This window comes from Ictidomys tridecemlineatus, chromosome 12 (genome assembly GCF_052094955.1).
Source record: "Ictidomys tridecemlineatus isolate mIctTri1 chromosome 12, mIctTri1.hap1, whole genome shotgun sequence".
Lineage (NCBI taxonomy): Eukaryota > Metazoa > Chordata > Mammalia > Rodentia > Sciuridae > Ictidomys > Ictidomys tridecemlineatus.
In genome coordinates, this window is record NC_135488.1 from 20,796,952 (window position 1) to 20,812,682 (window position 15,731).

The 15,731-nt window shown below is 38.2% G+C and overlaps 1 protein-coding gene across 1 annotated transcript in view; it reads left to right on the forward strand.

Moving 5' to 3' along the window:
- The window catches only part of LOC144369104 (uncharacterized), an 84,256-nt gene extending 75,002 nt beyond the window's left edge, over positions 1 to 9,254 (forward strand). Inside the window, exons 4-5 of the mRNA XM_078028170.1 lie at positions 7,671 to 7,694; positions 7,950 to 9,254. Of these exons, the coding sequence (XP_077884296.1) occupies positions 7,671 to 7,694; positions 7,950 to 9,220 (1,295 nt within the window). The 3' untranslated portion in view covers positions 9,221 to 9,254. The remainder of the gene's footprint in view (positions 1 to 7,670; positions 7,695 to 7,949) is intronic.
- The last annotated feature ends 6,477 nt before the right edge of the window (positions 9,255 to 15,731 follow it).

Below are 15,731 nucleotides of genomic sequence, written 5' to 3' on the forward strand. Positions count from 1 at the left end.
CCACAAGAGCTTTCAAATTTTATATGATTTCTGTTGTGCAGAATATTTTATTGCAAATATTCCACTGATTATTTCTCTTATAGCAGGTAAAGAAGTAAAGCAATTTTTGAATATTTTCATATCTTTAAAGATGTATTTTTCATAAAATTCAAAAAAATGGTATTGGTAGATAAAGTATTCTAGGTTCATATTTTCTTTTTCTTTCAACATACATACCTATATATCCCAATTCTTTTCTGGAAGTCTTCTAAAAAGAAATTAAATGTTAATCATAAAAGAATATCTTTGTAAATAAAATTTCTTTTTTTATATCTTTTGATATCAATTATTTTTTGAAGAGTTTTAAAAGTTTGGTTATAAATTTACTAACTTTTTTCATTTATTTATTTAGAATTCAACTCAGAGGCACTCAACCATTGAGTTACAACACCATCACTATTGTGTATTTCACTTAGAGACAGGTTCTCACTGAGGTGCTTACTGCCTCATCATTGCTGAGTCTGTCTTTGAACTCCTGATCCTCCTTTCTCAGCCTCCCGAGATGCTGGGGTTAATGTTATGCACGACTGTGTCTAACACTAACTGTGTCTTTTAATTAATTCTAGCATTTGATATATTTTATTCCTCAAATTTTTTTTTAATAATAAAACACAGAATATCTCACATAATTTATTGAACACTGTACTGAAAGTGAAGAAATGAAATAGTTGCATGAATGTGCTTTTGTACTATAACAAAGTTGAAACATTCAAGTAAAACATTTTAAGTTGGGGAAAATCTATACTGTACAATTAATACAAAGAAAAAGGAATTGGAAAGTTCACTGTATACAACAGTGAGCTGAACACCTATAGAGAATTAGTTTTTGAAAGTGTAACTTTCTTGAAGTTACACAAGAAAAATTGGAGTGTTTTTCATAGCATCCAGAAACCAACTGGTGATGTCAAAGTGGGTGATATTAGCATTGTTCACCAAAATCCCCACTTCTCCTGAACTCGGTTCAAGGATTCAGTCTCCCCGCAGATGTGTGGGACTGTGTAAGCAGTTCTGGGCAAAGAAATATGATTGATGATCTGTTTCCCCTCCAAGTTAGGGCTCTGAAAAGTTCATAGAGACCTTCAGTCATTTTCTTTTTTTGCCATAGAAAATGAGTTGCTGTGTTCCTGGTGATAGAGCTATAAGATGGCAGAGTCTGTCAATCTAGCTCCTGAAGGGATTGGAACAGTCTTTCCCATAAGGAGCGAGAAGGATGAATAAACTTTTTTGTTGTGTTAAGGCATGTCCATTATGGCAATGTCTGTTACTATACATCATAATATAAACTTTTCCTGGTTAATATAGTTAGGGAAGATCTCTTACCCAAACACGTGCTACTATCAGAACCAAGTGTTCCAGTAAGAGATATAATAAGTTCCATTAATTTGTCAGTAGTGTCTTTCATATTAAGGATGTTAGCCTGAGGACTAGCTTTTTAATCACATTTAATTCAGATATCCCATAAGTTTTCCATTTTCCACTAATTCTCCCGTGAATCTTTTTTAAGTACTATATTAACTTTAATACATAAAATTCCTGTGCTTTCTACAAATGATCACTTTTCAAAATCAATTGAATTGCTTAATCTAACCACACATTATAATTTTTTCAAAAACATTTTAACTAGTGCAAAAGGTCCTAAATTATGAACATGCTGTCTTCCTTTGATTGAATTACAAAACAGTCATCTCGAGTAAAGAAAGAAGATGCTTCCACAACTGTATTGTCTCTACAAAGTGGACTCTCACAATAAGGGAAAAGCAGAGATTCATGATTATTTTGATTTTATATTCACATCTAAGAAAGAGCTTAACCTTGAAGGGTTTGTAAAGTCAGAAAATAGTCATTTCTTATTTAAAACTGTGAATAGTAAGGGAGAGTTTTTTCAAGCCACTAGAAAAGAATAATGCTTTGGTCTTGTTTACTTTAGTAGCTATTAGGAAGCATAAATAATGTGTTGTCTTTAATATTTTAATGCCTGTCCTCTTTTTTTCCCACCTATCCAAGGCTGTCAAAGACCAACTCAAATCCCAGCTCCTCAAGAAATTGTCCCTGAGTACTTCAGCTGGGATTGATATGTCTTTTTAAAATTCCTATGTAAATTCATATCATTTATTTGGAATTGCTTACCTAGAGTTTTAATGAGTTCAGGAGCTGGACAAGACCTTAGAATCATTTAACACAATTTCTTATTTTGGAAAAGAGGAAAACAAAGTCCAGAGAAGTTACGTAATCCACCTAAACCACATAGTTATTGGAGGCTATAAACCGGTTTGCTGAATTCTTTGTGCAAGTCCATTCCTTGTTGTCACAAGTGCCTTTACATTCATCGTCTGGTATTGTTGGTTATCTTTTCCAGATAAATGACATCTCACTGATGGTACATCTTTAAGTTAGGCAAATCTTTCACTTCTTCAAATCTTTTACGTCTTCAGCTCATAATTTATATCCATCAAGCAAAAATTTCCCATAGGCTGTGTTTTAGGTAGTTATTACATCTATTTAAGCTATTATTTCTTGCATTCTCAAGTTCAGAAGACAATGCAGCAGAGGAAAGGGCCAAGAAGTAGAAATAACACAGCAGCAAGGTCTAACAGTAAGAGCCCTGATGAGAACGACCAGAATGCTAACAGACGTCCAACAACATACTTTTAGAGTTGAAGGCCACTTTTTCCCGAAATAATTAGATCTTGCAGGTTTACTCTGCAAGGATGAAAAGCGTGTGTGTGTGTCCAGGGGACTCCAGGGTGCAGGGAGTTCAGGTGAAGTCGTGGAGGTGAACGAGGATTTCTACCGGTGGGATGGGTGTACCAAGACCAAGTCTGAGCCTGAACCCCAACAGCGGACCAGGGAGGCGCACCAGGTGTACCGAGCTAGGGATGAAAACTCGGAGAGAGTGCACACTGAGGACAAGGTGGCGCCGCCGTCACCAGGCGAAGCCCTGGGGCTGCGACGGGCCGCGGGGGGCCGCCGGGGGCGGGGGGGGCGGGGGCGGGGCCTGGAGGCGGGGGCGGGGCGCCGGCCGGGGCGGGGCGCGGCTCCCAGGCCGTCCTGGCCAGCACGCGGCGGCGCCCCCTCCCCTCGCGCCGCGGGCCTCCCCGCGCCGTGCACGTCCCCGTCCCGCGCCTCCGCCTCCTCCCTCACTCGCTTCTTCCCGCCCTCCCCGTAGCGCCGGCCAAGCCGGCTTCCCCTCCGTCTCTCATGAATATTGAGCGGCCCCTGTTGTATTTCCCGAGCTCCATTGCGGAAGCCAAGGCTCGCCATATTGTGCGGCGGCGCCGGCGGCCGCGGCGGCTGATACCTGAGTCTCGCTCCGGCCGCGGCCAGCGGAGCCCCGGGCTGGGGTAGGAGCCAGTGAGTGGGGCGGGCGGCGAGGCGAAGGGCGCGGGAGCCGCGGGCTGGGACGCGCGTCCGCTCGGCCGGGTGCCGGCGCTTGACGGCGGCCCCGCGCCCGGAAGGGGGGGGGTGTGTCCGCAGGGGCGTGAGGGGAGATGGCGCCGCCGCCCCCGGCCGTGCTGGCCTCGGGGATGGCGGGGGAGGCGGCTTCTCATTGTTCGCGTTTCTTCGAGAGTCCTGGGGAGGGGGTGAGCCCGCTGCGGGGGACCGGGTGGGCGAAGCGCCGGGGCTCCTGCTCTCGCGGCGATCCCTCGCTCAGCGCGGCCTCCTCAAATTTTTAATTCATGAGACTGTGTGTGTGTCGGGGGAGGAGTGCTGGGAATCAAGCCCAGCCTTTTGCATGTGAGTCAAGCAATCTACCATCTAAAATGTATCCCCAACCTGAGACATTTTTAAATGAATATTTCCAGTATATAATTTCTACTTTTTCTGTTCCTATTTTTCTGTATTTATTTTCAATTTTCTACATTTTTATTTAGTTTAATAAATATCTTTCAAGAGGTTATTGCGCATTGCTTAGATAATTAACAACATCAATTTTCCAACTCTCAACTTTTGGTTTGCTTGAGTAGATTATACCCTTTATTGTGTGAGCTATTATTTTCATTGAGATTTTTCTATTTAAAATATGTTAAAGTTAATCATTATAGTCATTTTGGAAAATATTTGGAAGTTACAATGTAAACAAAAACAGGTCATGTGCAATGATATATAAATGTAATTCCATATAATTGGGAATCTACGGCAGTGGAATGCCAGGTTAAAATAAATTTTAGCATTGTTGTAATAAACTGTCTCAAAAAAAGTATAAACATAGAAAGGTCTATGGATGTATTTTAGTGATAAAATATCACTGTGTTTAATCCTAAGAAATGCTTCCCAAAAAGATAAAAAGAGAAAAAAAATAAGAGATCTATTTTCTGCAACATTTGAGTCACAGGTGGAGTTCAAATATGTTGAAGTGAAGGGCTTTGATTATGATATCAATCAGTTTGAATGTTGTCATCATCTGTGGTGCTACAAATTCTTAAGATGATTTTCAAAGTTCTCACAGCTTTTGTCAGCATATTATAGTAAATTCTGTATATTTCTTGAGTAATAATGGCTTTAAATTATTCTGTTCTGGTACTATGCCCCTCCCCCATCTTGATAAGTTTTTATATATTTGCAGAGTCTATTCCCCATAGTGTTATAAGTGGAATAACTTGCTATTTTAATTTATTTCAGGTATGACTTCTAATCCAAACCAAGAATTTTCAGAAGAGGAAGAAATAAAATATTTTGTGCAAAACTTGATAAAGAGCAGGTATGGATACCAAGAGAGTTATATACTTAATTTTAAACAAGAAATAGAAATTAAAAGAGAGGAAAGTTCAAAAAATTTTAATAAACAGGAAAAAATAATGAAAATTATTTATACACAAAATTACAAATTAATCAGGTTACATTATTACAAACATCTCAGAAGACTGACTCCTCAACTTGTGACAGCCACTTTTTGTTTGGTTAAAATTTTTAAGTACATTATTGTAATTTTAAAATATTCTGTATAAAACCACTACAATGCACAGTATTTTCAAATGCAAAAACATGTATCAACCTACATACACATTCAATGTTTACAGGCCATTATAAAGCTGAGTCTTTAAAATACCTTCAGGAAAATAAAGACTCAACCAGTTTTGGAAGCTTTATAAATAAAACTAGAATAGAAATGGGCATTTTAGTGAAAAAAATCTAAACAGTAATAAAATGCTTATTAATCAGTTATGTTTTAACTTTTAATAATCTATGTGATTGCACATTAGATAAAAGTCTACAGATCACTAATACAAAATTGCAATATTCTAATCTGTTTTATGAAGTTATAACAAGGTGATTTTCTACACAATATAGACAAATTGTCTCATCATTTAAACACCTGTATAGTATTTTTACTTAGAGACAAGAAAAATATTCAGAAAAAAGGAGAAATGGAAATGCTGCAATAAGCCTCACTAGGACTTTCTGTTGAAAAGAACTATTGATTAATCGAATATTTTTAAGGTGAAAGTTTGGTAGCCATTGCTTTTTGAATGCACTAATAATTAATAAAAGAGAAGAGAAGCAGCGATGTACTTCTAAAACACATCAAATAAGCATACAGCTCATCTGTCATGTACAGCAACTGAAACAAAGGAAAGACTCAGGAACTTCTAGAACAGTCTCCCAGAAAACCCAAAGCCCAAATGGCATGCAGGAATGCATCACACCTCAAAAGTAGACATGGGGGTCTTATGACAACAATGTAAGTCTTCTGACACTCTTCTGGGCTCATACTGAGGAGTAGAAAATATGCCTGGTGCATAAGCAGTAGGGAAGGTGTGGGGCTAATGAAGAACAATGAAGGACTAAAGCTTGTAATTGTAAAACTTTTAAGACAATTAAAACAGCCACATTGGTGAGGTAAGACCACCTTTGAATGGGGCATGTCTTACCATGAAATTTCTCCTCCTTAGGGAACAAAGATCTATAATGTCTTTGTCAATCCATGATTCGTTCTACTGTGTCAGGATAGCATTTTTGTAGACTCTTCTTCCTGAAACTTGATGGTTTGAGTAAAGGTTGCTTGTAAATATTTATAATTTGAATTCAACTTGAAGCACTCTTTGTGTAGTTACCTATCTATTCATGACTTACAAATTATCATAATCACTCCATGTCATGGGACCTCAAGCATTCCACCTGAGTCATTTCCTTTTGGAAAGTGATGAGCCACCTGAAAAAAAAATGAATATCTGAAATAAATAAGTTATGGCCTTGTGTTATATTCCTTTATTTATGATAAAAGAGGTAAAGCACCTTATAGATTCTCTAGACCACATAAGATCTAAAGAAAGATGACTAGGTAATTTTTCCATTCTTTATTTAAGGGAGTGTACATCAAAGATAGGAATAAAATATCAACAGTAAAATTCTTTCTTTAGACATGTAGATTGGCATTTTAGCAAGTCTCACCCATCTATATGATGCTGTGGCTATGTGGCTCCAATGGATGATACCATCTCCAGGGCCATGCTGAATTTAGACAAAGCTAGGTAGTATATAACATGTATTGGATAGTCCCAAACAAGCTGGATTTCAACTGTGAGTTCCCAGATACCAGTCTTTTTCTCCTAATGGATTCCATGCTTTAAAAAAAAAAAATTCATGCAGAGTTCATAGATATCTTTCAGCAGATCCATCTGACATGCACTGCTTTATCTTTCATATCAACAGGGATTTTGACCAGTCTCCAAGTGAATACCCAAAATATCTATGCATTCTGTGGTTGTGGGTGGAATGAGAAAAACTTTCCAAGTTTAAGATCCAGAGACTTCCTGAATCCTATACACGTCCCCAGTGAACTAAATCTTAGGCCATAGCACTACTCATCTATGCATCTCAAAGAATATGTTTTCAACAAATCCAAAGTATTTTCTAACTGATTTCAGTGAGCTAGTTACATAAAAAGAATTTTAACAACACCCTCAGTGATATATATTTTTGCTGGAAAATTGAGCAGCCCAGCTCAGATGCAGTTTGGTCTTTGGTTAATGAAAATGTTCTGGCACATAAGTGCCATGTTTAGGTTCCTGTGCCTTCAGGAATTCCTGCAAATTAAAACCAAACAATAGTGTGTTTGAGGCAAGTTGGAACTGTAGGGATATGGGGCATTGGCTAAGCTGGAAAAAGACAACAACACATATGGCAGTCTTATCTGAGGACTCATGTGTGCTTTTAAATATATCTGCACAGCATTTTGTAATTATACCCTTCCTCTGAAAGATACAAAATTTTATATGTAGTCAAGTTCATTCTTCAGTTAGTGGAATAATTTGAAATGCACCATTTTGTAAATATCCACAAATATTTCTGTTAAGGACCTATAGACAATCTCTACACAAAGTATTCAGCAGTATGTTAGATTTGGTGTAAAACAATGTAAATTCTGTGAAAGTCATTAAAATTTCCCTCTTTTTTAAATCCTAGAAAACACCCATGTGATCAGTTAAAAGAGCTTTACAATGATAAAAGTGAAAAAGTTTTTAATCCATGCCCAAAATTTATTTATCCAAGCTTTCATAATCAAGAGACAAATTACAGATATAAGGTATGTAAAAGCATTTTTAATAAAACTACAAGAATTCCTGAACTCCAGAGAATTAATTTTGGTGGGAAGCCCTACAAGTTTAAAAAATATGTAAAAGCATTTAAAGATTCCTCAATTGTTTCTCAGAGCAGTGATAAATCCTCCACAAGTAAAGAATGTGAAAAATATTTTACTCAAATTCCATCCATTACTAAAAACCATAGGCTTTACAATGAAGATATACCCTACAAATTGAAGAAATGTGAAAATGTCTTCAAGTGTTGCTCAAACCTTTTTAAACACTACAGTAATCATACTAGAGAGAAAATCTGGAAATGTAAAGAAAGTGTCAAAGTTTTTAATCAAAACTCACACCTTACTGAACACCAGAAAATTTATACTGGAGAAAAGCCATACAAATGTACAGAATGTGACAAAGCTTTTAATGGAAAATCACACCTTAATCAACACCAGAGAATTCATACTGGAGAAAAACCATACAAATGTAAAGAATGTGGCTGGGCTTTTAGTGGAAAATCGTGCCTTAATCTGCACCAGAGAATTCATACTGGAGAAAAGCCATACAAATGTACAGAATGTGGCAAAGCTTTTAATCGAAAATCACACCTTACTCAACACCAGAGAATTCATACTGGAGAAAAGCCATACAAATGTAAAGAATGTGGCAAAGCTTTTAATTATACACTAAGCCTTACTCAACACCAGAGAATTCATACTGGAGAAAAGCCATACAAGTGTAAAGAATGTGGCAAAGCTTTTAATTATACACTAAGCCTTAGTCGACACCAGAGAATTCATACTGGAGAAAAGCCATACAAATGTACAGAATGTGGGAAAGCTTTTAATCAAAAATCACAACTTACTGAACACCAGAGACTTCACACTGGAGAAATGCCATATGAATGTAACGAATGTGGCAAGGCTTTTAATCGAAAATCACACCTTACTCAACACCAGAGAACCCATACTGGAGAAAAGCCATACAAATGTAAAGAATGTGGCAAGGCTTTTAATTCAAAATATTACCTTAGTGAACACCAGAGAATCCATACTGGAGAAATTCCATACAAATGTAAAGAATGTGACAAAGCTTTTAATCTAAAATCAGGCCTTACTAAACACCAGAGAATTCATACTGAAGAAAAGCCATACAAATGTAGAGAATGTGGCAAGGGTTTTAATCTAAAATCAGGCCTTACTCAGCACCAGAGAATTCATACTGGAGAAAAGCCATACAAGTGTAAAGAATGTGGCAAAGCTTTTAATTATAGACTAAGCCTTACTCAACACCAGAGAATTCATACTGGAGAAAAGCCATACAAATGTACAGAATGTGGGAAAGCTTTTAATCAAAAATCACAACTTACTGAACACCAGAGACTTCACACTGGAGAAATGCCATATGAATGTAAAGAATGTGGCAAGGCTTTTAATCGAAAATCACACCTTACTCAACACCAGAGAATTCATACTGGAGAAAAGCCATACAAATGTACAGAATGTGGCAAGGCTTTTAATTCAAAATATTACCTTAGTGAACACCAGAGAATCCATACTGGAGAAATGCCATACAAATGTAAAGAATGTGGCAAGGCTTTTAATCAAAAATCAGGCCTTACTAAACACCAGAGAATTCATACTGGAGAAAAGCCATAGAAATGTAGAGAATGTGGCAAGGGTTTTAATCTAAAATCAGGCATAGAAATGTAGAGAATGTGGCAAGGGTTTTAATCTTAAAATCAGAACCAGAGAATTCATACTGGAGAAAAGCCATACAAGTGTAAAGAATGTGGCAAAGCTTTTAATTATAGACTAAGCCTTACTCGACACCAGAGAATTCATACTGGAGAAAAGCCATACAAATGTACAGAATGTGGCAAAGCTTTTAATTGAAAATCACAACTTACTGAACACAAGAGACTTCACACTGAAGAAATGCCATATGAATGTAAAGAACGTGGCAAGGCTTTTAATCGACAAATCACACCTTACTCAATACCAGAGAATTCATACTGGAGAAAAGCCATACAAATGTAGAGAATGTGGTGAGGGTTTTAATCTAAAATCAGGCCTTACTCAGAACCAGAGAATTAATCCTGGAGAAAAGCCATAGAAATGTAAAGAATGTGGCAAAGCTTTTAATTATAGACTAAGCCTTACTCTACACCAGAGAATTCATACTGGAGAAAAGCCATACAAATGTAACGAATGTAGCAAAGCGTTTAATTCAAAATCTCAACTTAGTGAACACCAGAGAATCCATACTGGAGAAATGCCATACAAATGTAAAGAATGTGGCAAAGCTTTTATTCAAAAATCACATCTTACTGGACACCAGAAAATTCATACTGGAAAAAAGCCATACAAATGTAAAGAATGTGGTAAAGCTTTTAATAAAAGATTATACCTTACGCAACACCAGAGAATTCATACTGGGGAGACACCATACAAATATCAATGTTGTAAAGCTTGTCATTGAAAGTCACTCCTTAGTCAACACCAGAGACTTCATATAGGAGAAAAGCCATACAAATGAAAAGAATGTGGCAAAGTTTTTAACCAAAAATCATACATTATTTGACACCAGAGAATTAATACTGGGGAAAAGCCATACTATTGTAAAGAATATGGCAAAGCTCTTTATCAAAGATCACACATTTCTCAACTCCAGAGAATTCGTAAGAGGAGAAACTGTACAAATGCAAAGAATGTGGCAAAGCTATTTTATTATGAAAAGTATTGTTGTTCACCAAATATTCATACTGGATAAGAGCCATGTTAATATTATGAATGTGGCAAAGTTTTAAGTGTGCTTCAATTGTTAACAAGAAATAGGTCATTCATACTTGAGACAATTCTCAAAAATCTATAGACTGTAAAAGCCATTTGTTGTAAGATCACACCTCATTCGTCACCAGAAACTTCTTACTGGAACAAAAAATTACAATTGTCCAGAGATAGCTCTGCAGTGCTCACTCCATGAAACCTCAACCCTTGCCCAACTGGCACAGGAGCCCATGGAAGTGGGCAGGAAGCATGGTTGGACCCTTGGCCCTCTTTTTTTCTGTGGACCTCTCCAGGTTCACTTGTCCTTTCATCGGTTTTTGTTTGAATTGATTAAATTCAAATCATACTTTGTTTCCAAAGCTATCTCTCTACTTAAAGGCCTCTTTTGTGTCAAACTGACACATTAATAAAACCATCTTATGCCTAAAGTCTATGATCACATCAATGTTTTTCTAATAACCTCAGATGGACAGCATGTTCCTTTTTTAATGTCTTATTTATTTTATTTTGGGGGTATACTGAGGATTTAATTCAGGAGCACTCAAACACTAAGCCACATACATCCCTAGTTTGTACTTATTTATAGGCACAATTTCACTGAGTTTATTAAGGCCTCACTTTTAGTACTCAGGCTGGGTTTGAACTTGTGGTTCTACTGCCTCAGCCTCCTGTGCTGCTTGGATGACAAGCATGCATGTCAATGTCTTTTGCTCTGAGGTTAAATTTTACTCAGGATTTTATGGGCATAAAAAGCATTAAAAATATATTTTTTGTCACACTTCAGGCATCAGATTCTAGCTTTTCAAATCATACATCTTAGCTTTCTACATCAAATGCAGAGTTCACAAGTTTGAAACCAGGTGCTGAGAAACAAAGATTTTGAAAAGCAAAATACAATATATGTTGTGGTTAAATTCACACATGTACTGGGTGTGAATGCTCACACTGAATAGACAGCAGGAGGCCTGTCTATGACCCTGAGAGCCCTGATACTCCATACATGACTTTGAGTCTTTGATCCTCCAGAGGGTTTGCACATATGAGAAAGAAGCATACTACCTTTTTCCACCCCTAAACATACTATAGCAGTTACTAGCAGATCAGGGGTAGCACTGTGTGTCTTTGTACCAATGTGTTGCTCTGCTTGCATATGACATCTGTTTTTGAGAACACTGAGCCAGTTCCTGATAAATCATAGTTGCCCTTTTTTCTCTTAAAAGAAAACCACAGCCCTGAAAAGTTTTTAAATCAATGATTGTGTTACATTTGAAAAAAATATAAGAATTGTTAAAAAATGGTGTCAATGAAAAGCATTGGACTGATGAGTCCATCCTGCCAGTAACACTTACAGGGATACAGTTGTGTCACCCAGGAAAAATGTCTGTCCCAAGCCACATTGTGAACGCTCAGATAGCTAACATCTTTCCCAGAATCCATCCTTGGCTCCTCAATTTTCTTTCCAGGAAATGATGTTTTTAACAGTCAATATTGTATGAGGAAATCTCTTCCACTGAAGTACTTCAGGTTCTTTCAGGATTCTGGAAGACTCAGTCTTCATCTGGGCACAGTGCTGCACACTTTTCATCCAAGCAGCAGGAGAGGCTGAGGAAGGAGGATCACAGTTTCAAAACCAGCCTCAGCAATTTTACAAGAATCTAAGCTACTTAGGAAGATCTTGGAATGTGGCTCAGTGGTAGAGAGCACTTTTGTTTGATCCCAAGTACAAAAAAAAAAAGACAAAGAGACTCAGGTTTTTTGGTCATCAGACTCAGGTTTTTGCTGTGCATAAGTCTGAACAATTGCAACATTTAAAAAGCTTTTATTAAAAAAATGATAATAGCTATAGTTACTTCATGATCACAATTCAGACTCAAAAATCATGACTTAATCAACACCAGAGAATTCACACTGGAGAAAACCCATAGCAACGTAAAGAAGGTGACAAAGCTGTTAATAAAAGAACAACACCAACACCGGAGAATTCATACTGGGGAGAAACCATACAAATATCAATAATGTGGCAAAGCTTAGGAAGATCATAACTCTAAATAAAAGAGACCCCCAAGAAGACACAGAGACATCCTTGCAAACTCCACTGCAGGTGTGAACTTAGCTTTATACTTCACTGCTCAGAAGTTCTCAGCCATGGCAGTGGTTACACCCTGTGGACATTGAGCCTTTTAGAGGCATTTTTTATTTTCAAGGTAGGGAATAGGTTTACTAAACATCATCATGGTTGGCAAGCCCCTTGCCAAAAATAAGTCTTTGGTCTCTAAGTTTAACCATGCTTAGGCTCAGGAACTCTGGGGTAGATCATACATGCTGGAAAAAAAAACTGGGATTTTTCTAATTTATTGTTTTCTCTCCAGTGCTTTAAGCACAATGATTGTCTTAAAGTAGTGAGGAAGGAGGAAAGAAAAAAAAAAAGGAGCAAAAGGAGAAACACAGCATATTATCAGAAGATACCTAAATCCTGAAGGCAGGAGAATTATTAATTTGGCCCTGATTGTGGTGCTACTAACTCTCTGACCAAGAGTTCTATCATCCTTCCCAAACCTTACCAGTCTCAGGTCAGTTATCAATATTGAGCCAGATGCCTGTACTTGAACATCAGACAAGATTCTTCCTTAGCAGAAACCCCATTGAGGATGTAGTCTTTCCAGCTCTTCTATTCCAGGAATAAATAGTGAGTCATTGAGGACTCCACCTGCATTCACCTGCACACATGCGCACATGTGCGTGTGCACACACACACACATATTCAGGCAATCAGAATCTGCAACCCCATGCTGAATCAGGGGGCCTGGGACATTATCTTGCCATCTACAAGAAAAACATTTAACTTCTGATCCTGCACATTCCACAATTTTCTGTGCAGTGTTTCACTTTCCCCTTCAAAGTTGCTATACCAGAGGAAAAAAAAGGTCCAGTGAGATTCAAAGCCAGGGCCCTGCCCTCATCTCTCTACCTGAGTAGTTTGCCTTGTCCCAAACATCCTGAGCTTGCCCCAGGCAGGTATCACTTGGTTGTAAATTGAGGACTAAAGGACAGAGGAGAGACTGATGACAGGCATTAGATTTCTCTGCTCTGCTGGCCAAGCTTTAGGCCTCACTGGAAGATACTCTATTAAAACAAAAAGACCTGTTGCTCTGCAATCACCCAAAAGGGCCTATAGGGTTAGTGAAGCAAAATCATCATCATCATCATCATCATCATCATCATCACAAACACAGGTTCTTGCCTGAGGGAGTAGAGAGCAAGCCTCTAGAAGGACCTACAGAGTCATTTCCTTTTTTTTTTTTTTCTGGAAATAGAATGTACTTGTGTTACCACAGCCTTTTATAACCTGGACTCTCTTTCTTTGACAATGGGGCTTTGCTGACCATGAAGGGGATATATTCTTTGACTGTGTGTATGTGTGTGTGTGTGTGTGTGTGTGTGTGTGTGTGTGTGTGTGTGTGTGTGTGTGTGTATCTTGGGGGCAGAGGAAGGTACTTGGGATTTAACTCATGATCCTTCTACAGCTGTTTTTCTACACTGGAAGAAGATACCTAGATGTTTTTTTTTTTTTTTTTTTGTAAATTTCACTGTGAGCCAGGGTCTCAATAAATTGTTCAGGCTGACCTTGTACTTAAAATCCACCAGCTTCAGTCCCCTGAATCCCTTGATTTATAGGTATGGACCACCACACCCAGGCATGCTCTAGTTCACCCAGTCATGACCTTCTGTAGAGAGTTAATTCTTAGAAATAGTTAGCCATCTTCCCAAGTTGTTCATGTGAAAATTAACTAATATTATTTCCATACTACCAATATCCTTCCTGTTATGCTCCCAGCATCCAAAATCAGCTTTGTCTGATCTAATCATGGCAGGTCCAGGTACCAGAATACCAGAGATGGCTCATGCCCCCTAAAGCTCACTGAAATTATAACATATTAACCCTAAATCCACTTATGCTGTCTCATCTTTTCTTCCTGCACAAATACAAAGAAGTCTCTTTCCCATTTTATCCATCATCTCCCACACCCTCATCTCCTGACCAACTGTGGAGCTTCCCAAATGCCTCTTCAGTACTGCTTGTTAAAAACTGTTCTCTGTGACAGTGCATGTGTTTATGTGCATCTTCTACATATGCATAAAACAAACTCAAAGAACTCTCAGGGCAATGGAAAATCTATAAATCTCAAAAGGGCCAGAGCAACTACATCTGCAACCTGTACCACTTGATCTTTTTCATGAGGAGGCACTGAAGCCCCTTCTTTCTGTTAGGCCTTCCCCCTCTTAGAGTTGGGGAACACAATGGGCTGCCAGAGGTGAGTGCAAAGGAGGGGCACTGCACCTGGAATGTGGGAATTGTGCAGGCACTGTTCCTGTTGCACCATTGTTGTAAACATGGGTTGCAAAAGAGGTACATTAGCAGATAAAGTCCACTATAGTCTGGAGTAGAGCTAGGCTTTTACGCCAAGATTCAAATTTAAGATATCTTCCTACCTTCTCAGTTACCTTCCTTATAAACACGTTAAAGCATCAAAAAAGGCAGGCCACATGTTCTGGGTGTTCATAAAACCAGATTATACTTTTTAGGAGAAGAAAATATTGTCTCTACTTTTCTCCTCCAGATTGTTATTATTAGCGCCTATGACCATATCTCTGCCACCACCAGGACTTCAGTCTGTGGGGAAATAGTCTGCCTGTCCTATATGGGGAGGAGGACCTGTACCATTCTAAAAAAATTTCCAGCTACAGTACTATAGTAGTACTGTAGTCAAAGACCCTAGTTTCATATAACTTCCTAGAATCTAAAGTAAAACCTGCCTCAGCACAGGACACTTCAAGGACTATGATGGAAGCAACCAACAGAAGCCCCCAGTTACCTGCAGAGTGCCCTTCTTTGACAAAAACAAAAGAAAACAAAACAAAAAACATGCTCACCATCTAGTGGTCTTATCTGGCAACTGTGGGTATCTGTACATCATGATGCAGAATCTTTATTTAAAAAAACAATGGTCCATGGTTATCATGGTTATAGTGCAGTAACATGGCCTTTAGAGATTCTTTTTTTATTTTTTAAAATATTTTGTTTTTCATTTGAGGTGGATGCAATTTATTTGAATTTTAATTCTATGTGGTGCTGAGGATCAAACCCAGTGCCTCATGCATGCTATGAGAACACACTTCCACTGAGTCACAAATCCAGCCCCCTTTAGAGTTTTTAAACAAGAGATTTGGTATTGCTTTAATCTCTGGAAGAGAAGTAACAGTTAAAAAGTTTACAGGGATTTGACTCTTAGCTGTGGGTGTTGTGATTGAAGGTCTTATTGGGGTCATTGTAACAGGATTCCCTGAACATCTCAGCAGTAGAGATCCATGCACCCAGCCC